This window comes from Euphorbia lathyris, chromosome 4 (genome assembly GCF_963576675.1).
Source record: "Euphorbia lathyris chromosome 4, ddEupLath1.1, whole genome shotgun sequence".
NCBI classification, from domain to species: domain Eukaryota; kingdom Viridiplantae; phylum Streptophyta; class Magnoliopsida; order Malpighiales; family Euphorbiaceae; genus Euphorbia; species Euphorbia lathyris.
Window position 1 is genome coordinate 45,894,730 of NC_088913.1, and position 17,268 is coordinate 45,911,997.

Sequence of the window (17,268 nt, forward strand, 5' to 3'; positions counted from 1 at the left end):
AGAGCACGTCCCGTGTTCATGAACGGTCTACCAAAGATTAGCGGACAATTTACATCATAAGCAAAATCTAAAATAACGAAATCGGTAGGAAAAATAAATTTGTCAACTTTAACTAAAACATCCTCAATTATACCGTATGGTCTTTTAGTGGTTTGATCCGCTAATTGCAAAACCATATTGGTACGTTTGATGTCTTCTTCTAAGCCTAACTTATTAAAAATAGATAATGGCATCAAGTTAATGCTTGCGCCTAAATCATAAAGACAACTTGGGAATTCTATATCTCCCAATTTTCATGGAATGGTAAAACATCCGGGATCTTTGAGTTTTGTGGGCAAATTGCTTGACACAATCGAACTGCAATCTTCAGTTAGCGAAATGGATGAAATTCCTTCCCAACTGATTTTCTTTGAAATTAAATCTTTTAGGAATTTACCATAATTGGGAATTTGCGTAATTGCATCCATAAACGTCAAATTAATATGCAAATTTTTAAGTTTGTCTAAAAATGTTAAAAGTTGTTTGTCATAGTCCTTGTTGCGGACTTTGTGTGGAAAAGGTGGTTTGGGTACAAAAGTTTTTATACTAGAGTCAATCGGTGCATCTTTTTGTTTTAATGTATCTTCTTTGGACTTTGGTAAATCAGTCCAGGTAAAGTCGAATTTCCGGGCATTTTCGGGCCTAAGTAGTTTTTCCCTCAACGAAGAGTGATAGCCTTAACATGCTCTTTCGGATTTTCTTCCGTATGGCTTGGAAGACTTCCCTCTTTGCGGGATGGAATTGATTTAGCGAGTTGTCCAATTTGAATCTCCAAATTATGGATGCTAGATGATTGGTTTTTAATAAGCTGATCGAATTTATTCTCGATCCGTTTAAAACCATCGTCGTGATTACTTATTTTTCCGCTCATAGCATCAATGAATTTGTCGATTTTAGAAGATAAAGTGCTAATCGAATCTCTTGATTGATTTTGATAATTAGTAATACGATTTTGATTAGCATTAACATTATTATTGTCTCTCCAGTTAAAGTTAGGATGATTTCTCCATCCAGGATTATATGTGTTGGAATAAGGATTATTATTTTGGTTTTGCCCTTGGACAAAATTTACCTGTTCAATTTCACTCATACCTTCGTAATCCACATCCGTTTGGATTGGTTGACCATTAGGATCACACGGTGCCATAAACCTATCAATTTTGTGCGACAAGGCAGAAAATTGGGCTTGCAACATCGCTACTGGATCAAGATTCACTATACCTTTAACTGATGATGTAGTTGAGGATGATGGTTTTGCTACTGGTATGTGTCCACGTTCCGCGGGCCACATACTGCTGTTGATTGCCATTTCCTCCAAAAGTTCTCTTGCTTGGGCAGATGTTTTCTTCATGAATAACCCTCCAGACATAGCGTCCAATGAACCTCTAGTTGTAGGATTTAGTCCATTATAAAATGTTTGCATTAAAAGTTCAGTGGGCAATTGGTGGTGTGGGCATAAACGTTGAAGTTCTTTAAAACGTTCCCAAGCCTCATAAAGAGTTTCACTATCATTTTGAGAAAAATATGTTAACTCTTTAATGACTCTTGCGGTTTTTGCTAAAGGGAAAAATTTTGATAAAAATGCTTGGGCTAATTGCTCCCAAGTCTCAATTGATGCGGCTGGTATAGAAGTTAACCATTCTTTGGCTCGATCCTTCAAAGTAAAAGGAAAAATGCGAAGTTTGATTGCTTCTGCAGTTACATCAGTAATTTTAAAAGTGTCACAAATTTCTAAGAAATTTGTCAAATGGGTATTAGGATTTTCGTTAGGTAACCCGTAAAACGTCACATTATTTTGCAACATATTAAGCAACGCATGCTTAATTTCAAAATGATGTGCATTAATTTGGGGTCTAACTATACTGTTTGTTACACCGGCCACTCCTGGCCTAGCGTAATCCATAAGTGTGGCCATAACTTCTGGCTCGGTAATTTTAGTTTTTATTGGGGTTTGGTTTTTCTTTTTCTTTTCTTTCTTGTTCTTTTTAAGAGTTCTTTCAAATTCTGGGTCAATAGGATCTGGTGACGTGCCCGAACTTCGAGAACTGCACATGAACTTGAAATTTCGCACGAACAAAAACTACCTACAAAACAGAATTTTGAAAAATAAATATGTTAGTAATTAAAAATAAATAAAATGTAAAAGTTTGAATAAGTATGAATAAACCTAGATTCGTAATAAAACACGAAAAATTTAAAATTTTGTCAAAAATTTTGGCGTTCCCCGGCAACGGCGCCAAAAACTTGTTGAGCGATTTCCGTAAGTGCACGGTATACGCTTGTAGTAATAAAAGATATCGATCCCACAGGGAACGTTTTTTAACAAAACTTATTTACAATCGGTTAAAATTACTTTAAGGTTTATGATATGGAAAAATCGTTTAATCGGTTTTGGTTTTGAAATTGCTAGAATAAGAATTAGATTAGAATATGAAGATGTTAGAAAATATCTGATTTAAGAATGAATTTGCAAAACAGGAACGTTTTAGTACTTTAGAAAAGTAAACAAGTATATTTGTTTGCATTAAGCAAAGAACACAACTTTAAACTTTGTACGAATTATAAAGATGAAATAAATGACGGAACCTCTAATTAATTGGCTTTGAACATGACAAAACTCTTTCAGGATAAATTGCCCTTAATCAAATTAAAACTCTTTCGAGATAATAATTTGCCTAAGTGTTCAACAAAGTTTCCTTGTAAAGATTTTGGATTAAATACGTTTTAATGAAAACACCAGCAGTCACTTTAGTGGATTGGTTACCATAAGTGCTGCATAAAAATCTATCGAATAGAACGGACTTTATTAGATGAAATATAAATTGATACAAGTTTACAGAGAACGTGGAGCATTGAATTCTTTGACGGCGTGCAAGTGAACGGGTTGTCAATCCTTTCCTTGGGTTTCGTTAGAGTTTGTCAGGCTCAGGGGCGAATCCTCTACTCAATCTTCTCGCTGAATCTTCGTAATAGAGACTGGGTCGGTCCACTACCAAAATGTAAACTAAACTGGAACAATGTCTAAACGCTACTGAATTTGTTATTATTTAGTAAACAATGTGTGTACATCATATTGTTTTGAACAGAAATGAAATCTAATCTCTGAATCACTTGATTCGGAATTTCTGCATAAATTCTACACTAATCTATTTCTTCTACACATATATCATTATTTTTTCAACTCTCCATCAACTCTTTATTTATAGATGTTGAAGAGTCTTGATTGAAGTGTCGTGTCCGTTGTGAAGGATCGTGTCCGCTGCAAAAGGATGTCTTTATCCACCCGAACGATCGCGTTTCGTCGAAAACGAAAGTGTGTAACTAGGCTTCTAAAATCTCCTGCTCGTACCGAGAATATTAAATTCTCTACCGAGAATGGGGGAGCATCAATTGTTCTTTAGACGAAGGGAAGGAGAGGCTGAGGGACGCGTGTCGCGACCGTGAATAGTGGGGGCCGCGGTCGCGGCACGGAGCATTTTTCACTTCTTCGCTCTCGTTCGTGTCCTCGACTTGGCGTTATTAATTTTCGTCGTCTTCGACTCCTTTTGTAGGGCTTTTCTTCTATTTTTGAGCTCTTTTTACTCCTATTTGGATTTTACCAAATATTTATGTACCTTGCAAGAAAGAAACATATTCGAGAGTAAAAGTATTCTAAATAGGTATAAATATCATAAATTCGTAGCAATATTGATGTAATTATTGATGATATTTTAGGTATATTTTGGGCTTAACAGGAATGCCGGAATAAACGAACAAGCTCTCAAGGTGATAGTGTTTTGCTATGTAAAATCTGAAAATAAAATCTAAAACTATGTAGCAAGAACTCAATACATAAAATTCTGGATGTCTAAATGAGTGCTAGTCACTCTTATTTATACACATCAAGCTAGGGGTAGAATTGTAAGTTCACAAGGTACAAGCATGGAGATACATTATTTCTGCAGAATTCCCATGACACGCCACGCGTATGGTAGGGGACGCCCCGCGTATTGACCCATTCCATCAGAAATCTCCTGCATGTGGACCAAATTCAGATCTTGTTGTCTCAACCACGCCCCGCGTAGACTGGGGTACGCCCCGCGTGGTTGAGCTCCTGAGATTTAATGGCTTGAAATGTGTCTTTTACGCCTCGCGTGGCCTAGGGGACGCCTCGCGTATGTGAGTCCCTGGAACTTTAGATTGAAGAACTTCCTATATATGCCCCGCGTGTAGGTTGGGACGCCCCGCGTGAGAGTAGTTGACTTGGAAGACCATGCAGTCTGACATTCATGATTGAGCTTATCATTGCTTATACGCCCCGCGTGTAAGGTAGGACGCCCCGCGTGGCAGTGGGTAAGTCCCACGTGGTGCCTGCGGATTGAGCAATTATTTCTGACTTGGTGTTCCACGTCCCGCGTGGAGGGTGATACGCCCCACGTATGTTGGTGGATTTTTGCTCCTTACTCGTACCTGAAATACAATTCTCGAGAGCTGAGTTAGCTTGACGTTTTATTTTCTAAATTAATCAAAAATAAAGATAATTAACCGAAAGTACGGATTTTATTTTTATTTCGTTATTTTATTAAAACATTCTATTTTTGCAATTAAACTTATTTATTTAATCCAAAATTAAACCGTAAATCACGCTAAAAGATATGGACGAAACGCCCCTATCAGTTACGATGACAATCGCTCCGATGAAAATCCTTCTTCCCCTGCTCAGCAGGACTATGAAGAGACTTCAAGTGAGTCTCAAGGGGATGGTCAGCATGACCAATCAAGGTCAACACTCCGAGCAAAAACCCTAAAGCTGACCAAGCAACACCTTCGAAAAAGAAGAATGAGAAGAAGGACAAACAACCTAAGGAGAAGATATTCCTCCCTGTATACAACAGCGTGAAGAACTGTGAGGTACTTCGTTGCCGTTGGTTCTCCCCGAGCTTCGTAACGACTGAGAAACCTTTTTGTGAGTGGATCTCCAAAAACGGCTAGACCGAACTCTTCTCTCTCCCCGGCAATACCTTCCCACAGTTAGTTAGAGAATTTTACGCAAATCTTAGAGTTGACGAAGAGAATGCTGACCACCTGATCACCAAAGTCAAGGGTAAGGATATCACAATCACTCTGACCTATCTCACAACTCTACTAAAGCTGTCGGCCAAAGGTACAGAATTCAGGACCACAAACGACCACGCCAAAATTGACTATCCTGTTGAGTTCTGTAAGCCAAAAACCCACAAAGGAGAAATAGCCAACACGTGCATGGGTCAGCCTCAGAAAATGGCTCATTACATCCTGACCAACTTCCTATTCCCAAAGGTCAACTCCTCCTCATCGGCCTCAAACTTTGAGCAGTGCTTCATCTGGCACATGCTGACCCACAAACCACTCAATATGCCCGTCTTTCTTATCGGCGCATTCCAACGAAGTACCGGGAAACTCAGGATGGGTTCCCTCATCACGAAAATTCTTCAGGACCACCAAGTAAGCACGGTTGAAGAAGTTGAGACTTGGGGAACCGAAATTACAGTGGCACTGCTATTTGGATTAGCCTATAATCAGCCGATTAAATCCAAGAAAGGGAAAGGTGTAGAAGAAAATGAAGAAGGGGATAATATGATTGAAGCAGCACAGGATGTGCCAACCAAGAAAGGAAAGAAAGTAATGGTTGAACCCGCTGACCAAACAAGGCAAGATAAGAAGCGGAAAGCTGACCAATCCGCAAGGGACGTCAATACAGCTCCGAGGAAGCTGAGAATATATCCAGTGTGAAGAAAGCTGCTGATGAGCAAGCGCAAGAGGAACCTAAGTCAGCGGAGAAACTGAAAAGGCAAGTTGAGCCTGAGGAAGAAAGTGAGGAAACCCCTAAGCAACCTTTGAAAAAGAAGAAGAAAACTTTTGGGTTGAAATCGATTGATGCACCTCCTCTTGACTTTATACTCTCTAAAGACTCACACTTTTTGAGAAGTCAAGAAATTGATCTTGAGAAAACTCCTACTGACCAAGAAGAAGAACTGGGTGATATTGGAGGTCAGTTCCATGCTGATAAGACAGGCTCTGCTGAGCCAAGTGAGAAAGTTGCTACTGAGCAAAATAAAACAGTTGATGCTGAGCAAAATGAGAATCAAACTGAGCAACAAGTACAGGACAAGGTTGTGGAAGGTCTTGATGCTGACCTTGGTCCTATCTCTGCCTCTGAGTCACTTGACTCTATTACTGCTGATCCCCCTTCTCAAACCAACAAGGACAGCACAGGCAAACGATTCAAACGAAAGGCTCAGAAATCTCCAGTCATCGACCTTCTGGACGATTCTCCACTAAGGGAACCAATCACTGACCTCATAAACTCCAGTTTCAATTCTTCTCCACCGTCACTGAGCCAACTCCAGACCAACTTAAGAAAAAGCAAGCCTCTGTTTCTCAAGCTGAGGAACAAGTCGATCCGAAAGCTCCTGGAGTTCCAATTTCTACCGAGTAAGTGCTCGAAGTCCCTGCTGCTCAGTACAAAGAGTTAGCAAAGGAAAATCCTGCTCAAGTCAGCTCTGAACTACCTCAACCTTCTGAAAATACTCAGCTTCAGACTGACCGTGAGCAAGTCAATATTTCTGCTGATCCACCTCTTCCAAATCCTTCAACGCAGAATGATAAACAGTCAGTTCCTGTTGCTGACCTGAATAAAAGTCCAGCTGCTGACCACGCTGGCACATTTGTTTCTGGACAACACCAAACACCTCCTCCATCTGGTGCTACTCATATTCCGGCCTCTGAACCACAAAATGATGAATCCTATGATTACTTGCATGCTACTGAGTCTGGACGAAGAATCATTGACGCAGCTCAAGCCTTACTTCAGGATATTCATCAAACTAATGCTGATGCTGTTGGGTCTGTTAATATTGAGCCATCACAACTCTCTTCTGTCACTCAACTTTTAACTGAAATCAAGGGTCTCAAGGACTTAATGAGTGTCATGATATCCTTTGCTTCTCAACAGCCCAAGCAAGAGTCAATAGTAAAGCTGGCTGAAATCCAGCTGATGATGGTAACTCATATAGACACCATCCAATGTCAACTCAATGCCTTATCAGCTGTGAACTCAACATATGCAACCTCTGCTGAGGTAAATCAACACTTCTCCCAGCTGACCTCTGAGCTGATCGGAGCTCGTGAGCTTATCTCCTCCTCCTCCCAGTGTTCCATCGAACAGATTGGTGAAGTCGTTCGCCTACTCAACCTGAATAAACAGGAAATGGACACTGACCTCGTGAAGACTAATGAGATTCTGCAATGCTCTCAATCTAACCTTAAGCAGGTTCGGTACACCAACATTCAACGTCAATAATATGACACTGCCCTGCTCAGGATGTATCATCAATCCTATGCTAAACTGACAGAATCTATCACTTGGATCGGAAAATCTCAAGAGTATCTCTTAAGTATGCTTAGTGCCAACATTAAGATCCCCGCTTCCACTATGGCCGATGGCATGGCAGTCTTCGACGGTCTTCGAGAAAGTACGAGTCAACTTCAACTGTACTCATCCAAATTGTCTCGTGCTGCTTAACAGGGAATCTTCTTTCCTCCTCCTTCCAATCCCGATGCTGGCAAAACGGGGGAGAAAGAACACGCTGCTGGATCTCAGCAGAAACAAAGGGAGATAACTCAGCCTGCCGCCGGAACTCAGCAGAAGCCTGGTCCATCTTCTGCTGACCCAGGAAATCTAAGTCAACAACCAAGATCTGCCAAGGGCAAAGGGAAAACCCACCAAGTTCAAGTCAACATGAAAAGATAGATTAGGAATAGTCCTAGACTTGTAACTTTTGGCATGTTCTATTTTTGTTGTGCTGACTATCTATTATAAGCATCTGTTTCTTTTCCAAACTGACTTATCTATATGCGATGCTTACCTATTATGATTCTATGCTGATCTGTCATACTTAAACTAAACATTGAACAAAGTAAAAATCTTGTGAATATAAGGAAAATACAAGTAAAATATACTCTGCACACTGATACCTATACAATAACTCTAATACCTATGTGCCACACTAAGTAATGACTATATGTTCCAAGTATTGACCATCTTCTGAAATCTGACCTAGGCTCATCTGAATTAGATCTTGGAAGGTCTAGAATTGAACTAAGTCAGTAAAGGCATGCCTTAATTTCACTCGATTAAATCTTAGAAGGTTTAGAGTTAAATTGAGTCAATAGATGCGACCCTTACGGGGGAGTAACTGCAGAAGAATAAAAGGTAAAACAATCATGGGGAATCTCGTTGCTGAGTTCCACAATTAAATATTCTTGCCAACATCAAAATGGATGGGTTTGTTGAAACACTTTTCCACATGATTTTGATTTGACAAAATTATTTAAGTTAATCCATGATTACGGGGAAATGAAATTTAAGTGCTTTGATTTAATTGTACTAATGTGTTTGTTCAATGTGAAGTATAATTATAAATGAGAACAGAAATAAAAAGTACGATAGAATGAAGTCAGCATGAGCCACAGAAGCTGAGGAGAACACAACTCAGCGTTATAGAAGAAAAGTCTTCTTCAGAACTTAGCTATCAGACGAAGCTGGCCAAGGAAGCTAAGTAGAACACAACTCAGCATCAAAGAAGAGAAGTCTTCCTCTAAACTAAAGCTTGAAGATGAAGCTGGCCGAAGAAGCTGAGTAGAACACAACTCAGCATCATAAAAGAAAAGTAATCTTCAGAACAAACGCTTGAAGACGAAGCTGACTGAAGAAGCTGAGTAGAACATGACTCAGCCTCGCTAGAGACAAAGAACAAAGGCAACGTCAATAAAGTCAAGCTGAGTGCTCGTCAGGACAGCGCGAATGATCCGTTTGCAAAAAGACAAGATCCGACAACTGTCTGCACCAATACAGAAGGTTTGGAATTACGCACGGAGACAGTTTCGAGACGCATGGGTCAACTGGCCGCTGGCTAAAAGGCGAAACTGGTGCTAGAAGACGAACCTGGCGGAAGAAGACAAGTCTGGCGCCTGCTAATTTCAGACGACAGGATTGGCCTGCAAAATCTGTATGTTGACCAGTGAATGACGCAAGGAGCCGTTTGAATTCAACGGATACATTCGAATTCAAATGATTGAGGCATCAGAAATTCACTATAAAAGGACAAGTCCAACTCTTGGATCCTTTGCCGAAATACAAAAAGAAAAAGAGCATACATACAAAGCACATTCAAACAAGAAAAGAAAATCTTACACCAAATTCCTATCTCTGTGTAAAAGTCTAGATTGAATTTGTATTCATCTAAAGTGTTCTTCATCTAGAAAGAACAGATTTGTATCAATTGTAAAAGTTGAGAGAGTGGTGTTGAGTACTCGGTTTTAGTACTCAGCGGTAGAGAAAATCTAAGTGTTCGGTTATAGCGCTTAGTGGGGTTGAGTAGACGAATAGAGGATGGTACTCTTGCATACTCAACTGCTTTGTAAACGGTTTGTGCTCTACCTTTAAAGAGCTCAGTATTGGATTGAAAAAGCCCGAAAGGACTCTAGGGACTGGACGTATGCGGTGAGGCCGAACCAGGATAAATCTGCTGAGTAATTTCTAACCCTTTCTCTCAATATATATGTATGTGTTGTGTGCTTAAATTACTCAGGATATAAATTGTATAAGCTGACACTGAGTAATCAGAGTGTTGAGTTTGAAGCTGACCTTAAGTGTTAATTCCCAACTCATAAGTAAAACGGTTCTAGTCAGCCTCTGACTAAAGCTATCTTACATCTCTCTCGACCGTGCTGACCAAAACTGAGTTAAGTAATTTAAAGAATTGATTAAGTCAGCATAATTAAGCAAAAAAAGTTATATTAGTTCCTAACCCCCCCTTGGAACTAATCACACGGGACCAACAAACTATACCCGTAACACTTAATTAATTGACCAATCCTAAAACGAATAACATAACTTAGGGTTCGGGGTATAAAAAATAAAAAATTAAGGATACGGACGTGACAGATGATGTGGGAAGTGTTAATTTTTTTAAAATATAAATGTAACAAAATGAGTTTTTCTTGTGTTTTTTTTTTTTTGGTGTAGTGGGAAAATTAAACAAACAGAAGAAAAAACAAGCACATCAAAACACAAGAAAATAAAAGGAAAAACGCACAACTAAGGGGCGAGGACTCTAGGAACAGAACAACCAGTATAGTTTGCCCTAAGCATATCCTGCAGAGCTAACAGAGCTTCAATGTAAATTTTGGTCTCAGGGGATGAAGAACAGGCCATAGAAGCGAGACAACCAGCACATCTATTACGCTCCCTGTGGACATGAGAGGGAGATTCTGTCAAACACTGCGAGAAGCGTCTAGATTTCACGGATAATTGTTCGGGACAGGTGATGAGGAGGGCATGTTGATTTACCATTCTTACCGCTTCCTGACAATCGGATTCCACCAACAGGGAGAGACAATTACGACTAATCGCCAACTTTAAACCAGACAATAAACCCCAGAGTTCAGCTTCGAAGGAGGCTCCGATCCCAATATACTAACTAAAACCTGTAATCTATTGGCCATTGTGATCACGAATAACTCCACCCAAAGATGTCACCCGTCGAGGCCTTATGGGCGCCCTCGACATTCAATTTCATAAAATCAACTAGCAGTTTCTTCCATCCCATATAATGCATTACTGGGGGATTGAAAACGCGTACAGATTCATAGCTGTCGTAGTAGAGGCTATTCTCCTCCACAACGAAACGTATAAAACCCACTCTATCTTCCGGAATGTCTCTCCCAGCAAACAGCTCAAGATTTCTTCATTTCCAAAGATTAAACACAGCAAAGGCAAGAGTACAAAGCCAGTTATGAATACCAAAATTGAAATATCCACCCGATAGACAGCTAACTAGCCATTCAGGCTCCGAAATCTCGAAGAACAAATTCCAATGGCTCGTCAGGATCAGGCCCTTCCAGACACGAGCACTATACGGACAGTCCCGCAGCACATGGCAGACCGACTCGGTGCCGTTCCTACAGTGTGAACAGGCGGGGCTAGACGAAATGTGCCGTCTATGAGTTTTTTATAAATTAACCTCCCTTATTATCTAATTATCACAAACAAACCCCAAAATAAAAAAATAAAAATCAATTACACCATCTTCTCAATCTCTCTTTAATTTTTTTTATTTTGTTTTTTCTTTCTCTCTCCTCTTTGTTAATTTCTCTCTAAAATCATTAAGTTTTACTCACTTTCACTCACTTTAGGTATATTTCAAGTATCTTAACAAGTTTATCCAAGCAACGTGGTGAATCAACATAATCTGTTGAGAATATAACTACTGAGATCTTTGATTCTTCAATTTCTTTCAAAAGTACTGATGTTACTTCTTATCAAAGCATGAACAACAGCTGATTTAGTTCTATCAAACATAAAAGCGGAGGTAGACGGCCTCCTCGTAAGAGAAGCCAAAATGTTTAAGCTCTTGAGAAACCTGTTTAATATGAGATGCAGGGTTGCGAAATAGATTAGACGCACGGAAAGAAGACGATTTAGTCTCAAGTATCTTCTTCGCCAGTAAAGCGAACTCAAGATCTTCATGATTAGCAGGATGAACACTGTGAACTGCAACAGAATCATCACGGATATCCAATGTGATTTCAATGTAATTAGATGACGGATCTTCGATTCCTCCATTATTATTGATTTCGCCGGGAATGTTGAACCTCACACTCTTTTTTGAAGATCTTTTTTTGTTCAGAGGACCATTGAATCCGGCGGTCCGATCGCTGCTCATGCTTTCTGTGTCGGAATTATTGTTATCACCACCACCTCCACCGCCGTCGTCGCCGCCGGCTCGCATCTCTTGTTCGATTCTCATGGTGTTCTTCAGCTGAAAATGAGAAGATTTAATTTCAATGTTGGTTTATATTAGGAAAGTATTAGAAGAATTTATTAAATGTTTGTGTTTAAATTGTTTGGCTTTACTGAATCTTTATATACGGCACTATGAAATTGGTAGGAAGAAAGGATTGGATATAGCGGTCAAACCTGAATCCGTTGACCAAGACTTTTGAAAGAAATGGAAAAATCAAAGATCTCAATAGTTATATTCTCAAAAATTATGTTGATTCACCACGTTGTTTGGATGAACTTGTTGAACTTGTTAAGATACTTGAAATATACTTAAAAGGAGTGAAAGTGAGTGAAACTCAATGATTTTAGAGAGAAATTAACAAAAAGGGGAGAGAAGGATGAGAAAGAAAGAAGAAAAAAAAATTAAAAATTAAAAAGAGATGGAGAAGATGGTGTAATTGATTTTTATTTTTTATTTTGAGGTTTGTTTGTGATAATTAGATAATAAGGTTAATTTATAAAATAAATAAATATAAGAACAAAATTAACTATTTTCCTTTTGACTTTTAACACCGTTAATCAATTTTGTATTTGTTTGCTAACAGAATGAACCTTAAGATACCATTTTGTAAATTTTTAAACCATAAGGGTGTCGATCGAAAACAGGTGTAACCACAAGGTTTATTTTTATACTTTTTCCTTTTTTAAAATAACCGGAGTTATTCCAGTTGCTGGGTTAAATCCGACTTGCTGGTTTCATCCGGTCTTAGGCGGGTTGATTGCATTAACCCCAAATACACATAATCGGACCGGATTGGTGACTGATTTGCAGTTGAGTCGGTTCTACCGGCCAGTTCGGTTGGGTTTTAAAAACCATGCAATTAAGTATATTCAAAACTATTAAAAGGAAAGGTTCAAAATGAGTTGTATCGACGAGCTCTTGCCGAACCTATATTGAGCTCGAGCCAAGCTCCAAAATTCCAGGCTCGGCGAGCCTCAAACTCGAGCCGAGCTCGATCTTCAAACTTCTCGAACCGAGCCGAGCCGAGCCGAGCCTGCCTCTGTTCGGTCTCGGTTGCACCCCTACATAAGATAGTGATTGGATAGAAAGATTATTAAAATTTAAATTATAAAATAAATAAATATAAAAACGAAAATAGCCTTTAACCTTTGACTTTGAGTGCCATTTTGACTTTCTATTAACACTGTTAGTTAGTTTAGACTGTCTTTACTGATGGAAGCAACCTCAAGTACTAGTTTGTCCACTTTTAAATCAAATAATTTATATTTGAAAATAGCCCAAACCGCAAGGTTTATTTTTGTATTTTTCCGTACATAGCTCTAGCACAAAAGGGCCCATGACTCCCAAAAGTTGATCCCAACAAAGAGGTCCAGGTGCCTTATTGTCCTTCACACCACCGCTTCACTCAGACGCAATAAGATAATCTCATCCTTTGGAACCCTTTGTAAAAAAAAAAAAAAAAGTAACAAATTTACATTCTCTTACATTACATTTTCCTTACAATCTAACTTTGCCTTCACATGGTACCTATAGGCCTGCCCAGCACATGTCAACCTCTGAAGATCAAGTCAACAATCGAGCTTTTAAGTCAGGCATATTCTCTCATCTCGTCCTCTTGAGAAACCCTCTCACAAAAGTTCATTGCAGGACATGATAGGAACACCAGCCCAAAGTTCTGGAGGATCTGGTGAGCACCCCAAAAGTGGTCGTGATCCCAAAGACTTCCCGCCCATAACCCGTATTGCGGCTTTCGCAACTGTCATTAAAAAATTGCAGGAATCCGGCAGCAAAGTGAAGGAAACTCAGATGCAGTTGCAACACATTAACCACCGTATATGGGAATACTGATCCCTCAAACCAAACCAGTCAAGCGGACAGTGAGCGGATACTGGACCCAAACCTAAGGAAACTCCCAAAAGCCACAACATAGCAAGTGATTACCGATTTTAGCCATTGAACTCCCTATCCAAACAAAGCCTATCGGGAAGTTGATACATGAAATTACGATGTGGGCTCTAAACGTTCAAGTTACAACAAGGTGGTCCATTACTCAGAGTTTTAAGATAGGATGACAGAAAACAATAACCAATGCCTTGTAGTAGAAAATCAGGGAAGCAAAGATGAAAGAAAGATATACACAGATCCGGATTTAGACTTTGCTATAGAAGTTGAGATTATATAATTTTTCCAAATCAACAAAACTTATATGGAGAATCACCTTTAGTCCTTCACTAACCCCTACGTGTACAAAAAAAAAAGGTAAAAAGTGGGAGTTTTGATCTTTCAATGCTTTGTTTCCTCGCCAAATACTTCAGTGTTGCAAATTGGGCATACCTGATAACAGATATTAAGGGCAAGGCAGTATGAGATAAGAGAAATTTGAAACTCTATGCAGCCTTTCGTATTATATTGACTAACCTTGTTGATGCCAAGCCATTTGGTAATGCACCCGGAATGGTAAACATGCTCACAAGGCAGTTTCGTTTGCTTGTCCCCTCTTTTATACCTTGTCTGGCAAATTACACATCTGTTCCACAAAATTCAAAATTTGGAAACAAAGAATGAAGATGGAGAATATTCAAGCCCGAATTTTACCTCTCTTCAGCTTTTTTTCTTGAAAAGAAGCTTCTGAATTTGCATTTTGAGGTTGGAAGCAAATTAATAAGTTCTGGAGACAGACCTCTGCTCTGCGTTCCTACTGTCTCACCTAAGTCCAGTAATTCCTGTGCCACCAATAAGGAACACATATAGTATTTTATATCAAAACAACTAAACACATTTGAAGTTAGAGAAGCAAACCTCATAGGTCATGTTATCCAGATCAATATCATCTTGCCAAACAACCTGCAAAATTTGCAGAACAAAGCTGAAGATATAGTTAGTTTTTCTATTAGAAAAAGATATGCAACAACATACATACATACATACGAGCAAGAGAGCTTCACCTGAGAGCTATCACTTGTTGTATGATTTGGAATACCTACAAAAGGAGAACAAAAGTCTAAACATGTAAATACAGTACAGATACAAGAAAATAATGAAGAAACTGCATACATCAGGTTATCCAAATAGGTAGGAACAGAGAAAATATATGACTCACGTTCCTCTGTCGATGTATCTGCAGTTGTTGGTTCTTCCACAGAAGGATATCCCCAGGTCCCCCTGCCAACATCCATACTCGGTAAATTATCATTTACCTCGTAAGGAGCATAATAAGAAGTACTTCCTGGACCAGAAAATCCATATTTATATGCATTCATGTTTGTCGACCAATATGCATTCTCCTGGTAGAGAGCAAAGAAATAAATCTTAAGATGAAAATTATTTGTAGACAAAACAAAAAAGGAATTCTTGAAAGGTATATCATTTGGAGCCTTCAAACTACTTCCAAAGCTGCAAAATCTTTTTATGGTTCCTTCACATATGCAATTTTATGTTTGGTGACATTAATTGGACAAACCAAAAGCATGAAAACCTAATAGGACATCTTTGTTATATGCAGGGTTATCTGGAATCAAACTCAATAATACCTGAATCTGATCATGAACTGATCCAGGATCAGCATAATGCAGAGGTACATGCGCAAGTCCCTCAAAAAAGTCCATGAAGCTTTCAGTTTCAGTGTAAGGAAAGCCTGCGTCCTCCATTTGTCTATGCCCACTCACTGTATATTATTACACTATTTTTTCTCCAGTTCAGAAAATACTAGTGCTGCAAGATCCACAAAAATAGCATCACTAATCACCTAAACAACATAATATTTCTCCTTCAATTTATCATGGTGAAACTTTTTTTTCAAATATTGGATATAATTGATTCAACAACATTGTACTGGATTAATTCTCAAATTCAGGCCAAAAGGCACAAGATTGGCATGGTAGGATATATCTAACACACTAAAATTCTCTTATTACAGCCATATGCATACAGAATGCAGGAAAGTAAGAGAAAAGTAAAGAAAGTTAGAAATTCCAAATGGAAAAATAATCTTCATTTTCCCCATCTAATCTTTGACATTAGTTTCCATTTTCCGCAGCTTTGTCAGAAACCAACTAACAGAAATTATGTCCCTTTTTTATTTTAACAAATCTGTACCTGTAACAGCTGAAAAAGCTCTTAAAGAAAATATAATGAAGAAAAACATAAACCCAAACGAGGAGCAAGTGCTAAAGAGTGAGCTCGAAAAAAAAAAAAAAAAGAACACCACGAAATTACAGCTTAATCTCCAAAAGTAATCAACAGAAAGAGAGAGAAATAGAGAAATTGGCACTCACATTGATCGAAGAAACTGGAAATGGCGTTAATGGACAGAGTCGAAAAGGAAAAACGCCCAAAGGACTTATTGCTGAGAAATGGAAGGTAAAAGAGAGAAACGGACAATGAGAAGAAAGCTGAAAGCTTTCTCTCTCTATCTCCTACTTTCGTCTGTAGCCTTTTCGTTGAGACTTGAGAGAGAGATGGAAGAGAGTGAAAATGAAAGCGAAAGCGAAAGCGAAAGCATTCAGCTTTTATTTTTGTTTTTGTTTTTATAACTTTTACTGTCTGGTTTTACCGTCTTTCTTTTTCACGGAAAAGTAATCTGGGCATTTTCTAAGTTCAGAGAACGCCATGTGCTGGCTTTGTTGCAAAACAACGACATCGTTTCAATTCTCATTTCACCCCTACCTATTATTTGGTAAATATGGCTTCCGATCAACGACATCGTTTCAATTCTCATTTCATCCCATTTAAACGAAGACTTAACAATATCGTTTTTCTATTAACATGCGTCGTTGCAGGGCCGTCTCCAGCATTTTGGAGGCCCTAGACATATTGTGTATTTTTTTTTTCATATCTAAATCTAATACTATTTTAGAAATAATAAATAGTAAATAGTAAAATCAATAAATTATTAACTACACAATTCAAGTCGTATAATAATAACATAAAGCTAAAAAATTATTATTCTTCTTACTTTTGTACGTGTAAAATCGAGTGTTCTTTTATATATTTAAAATCAAGTTTCTTCTCACCAGTCATGCAAGAAGCAAGGAGACGACAAAGTATTAATTTCTGAAAATTAATCTTGGACGGATGAACTCGAACCTAATCGCAAGATTCTATGGAAAGAAAGAGAAAAATTTATCTTCGAGATTAAAAATTGGTTGAATCGCGTATTTATTATGAATTACAGGCTTAAATCACTATTTGGACATCGATTGATCCAAGGAATCTTGTCATTTGACGCTTGATCTATCAAAAAATTTATCATTTGGCCACTGAATTATCCCAATTGGTGAAATTTCAATCCAATTTGGATGGAAACTTAATAGAATTATTGACATATGATGATATTTTGATAGCTAGACTTGATAAATTTTAGTTTAGAGATTTGTTTTCTTGTTTTAATCTCATTAATTAT

At 38.4% G+C, this 17,268-nt stretch overlaps 1 protein-coding gene and 1 non-coding gene across 2 annotated transcripts; one reads left to right on the plus strand and one right to left on the minus strand.

Annotated features, from left to right (window-relative positions):
* Positions 1-1,478: 1,478 nt before the first annotated feature.
* On the plus strand, positions 1,479-1,585 carry LOC136228086 (small nucleolar RNA R71). Its single transcript, XR_010688421.1, has one exon. It is a non-coding gene; the product is annotated as a small nucleolar RNA R71 (small nucleolar RNA).
* Positions 1,586-13,111: 11,526 nt separating this feature from the next.
* LOC136225760 (E3 ubiquitin-protein ligase BIG BROTHER) lies at positions 13,112-16,335 on the minus strand. Its single transcript, XM_066013868.1, has 8 exons — positions 16,142-16,335; positions 15,398-15,578; positions 14,968-15,151; positions 14,813-14,847; positions 14,667-14,711; positions 14,463-14,590; positions 14,286-14,394; positions 13,112-14,201 (listed from the first exon to the last, which is right to left on the minus strand). The coding sequence occupies exons 2-8, from the start codon at positions 15,512-15,514 to the stop codon at positions 14,151-14,153; spliced, it is 669 nt and encodes a 222-aa protein (XP_065869940.1). The 5' UTR covers positions 15,515-15,578; positions 16,142-16,335; the 3' UTR covers positions 13,112-14,150.
* Between the last annotated feature and the right edge of the window lie 933 nt (positions 16,336-17,268).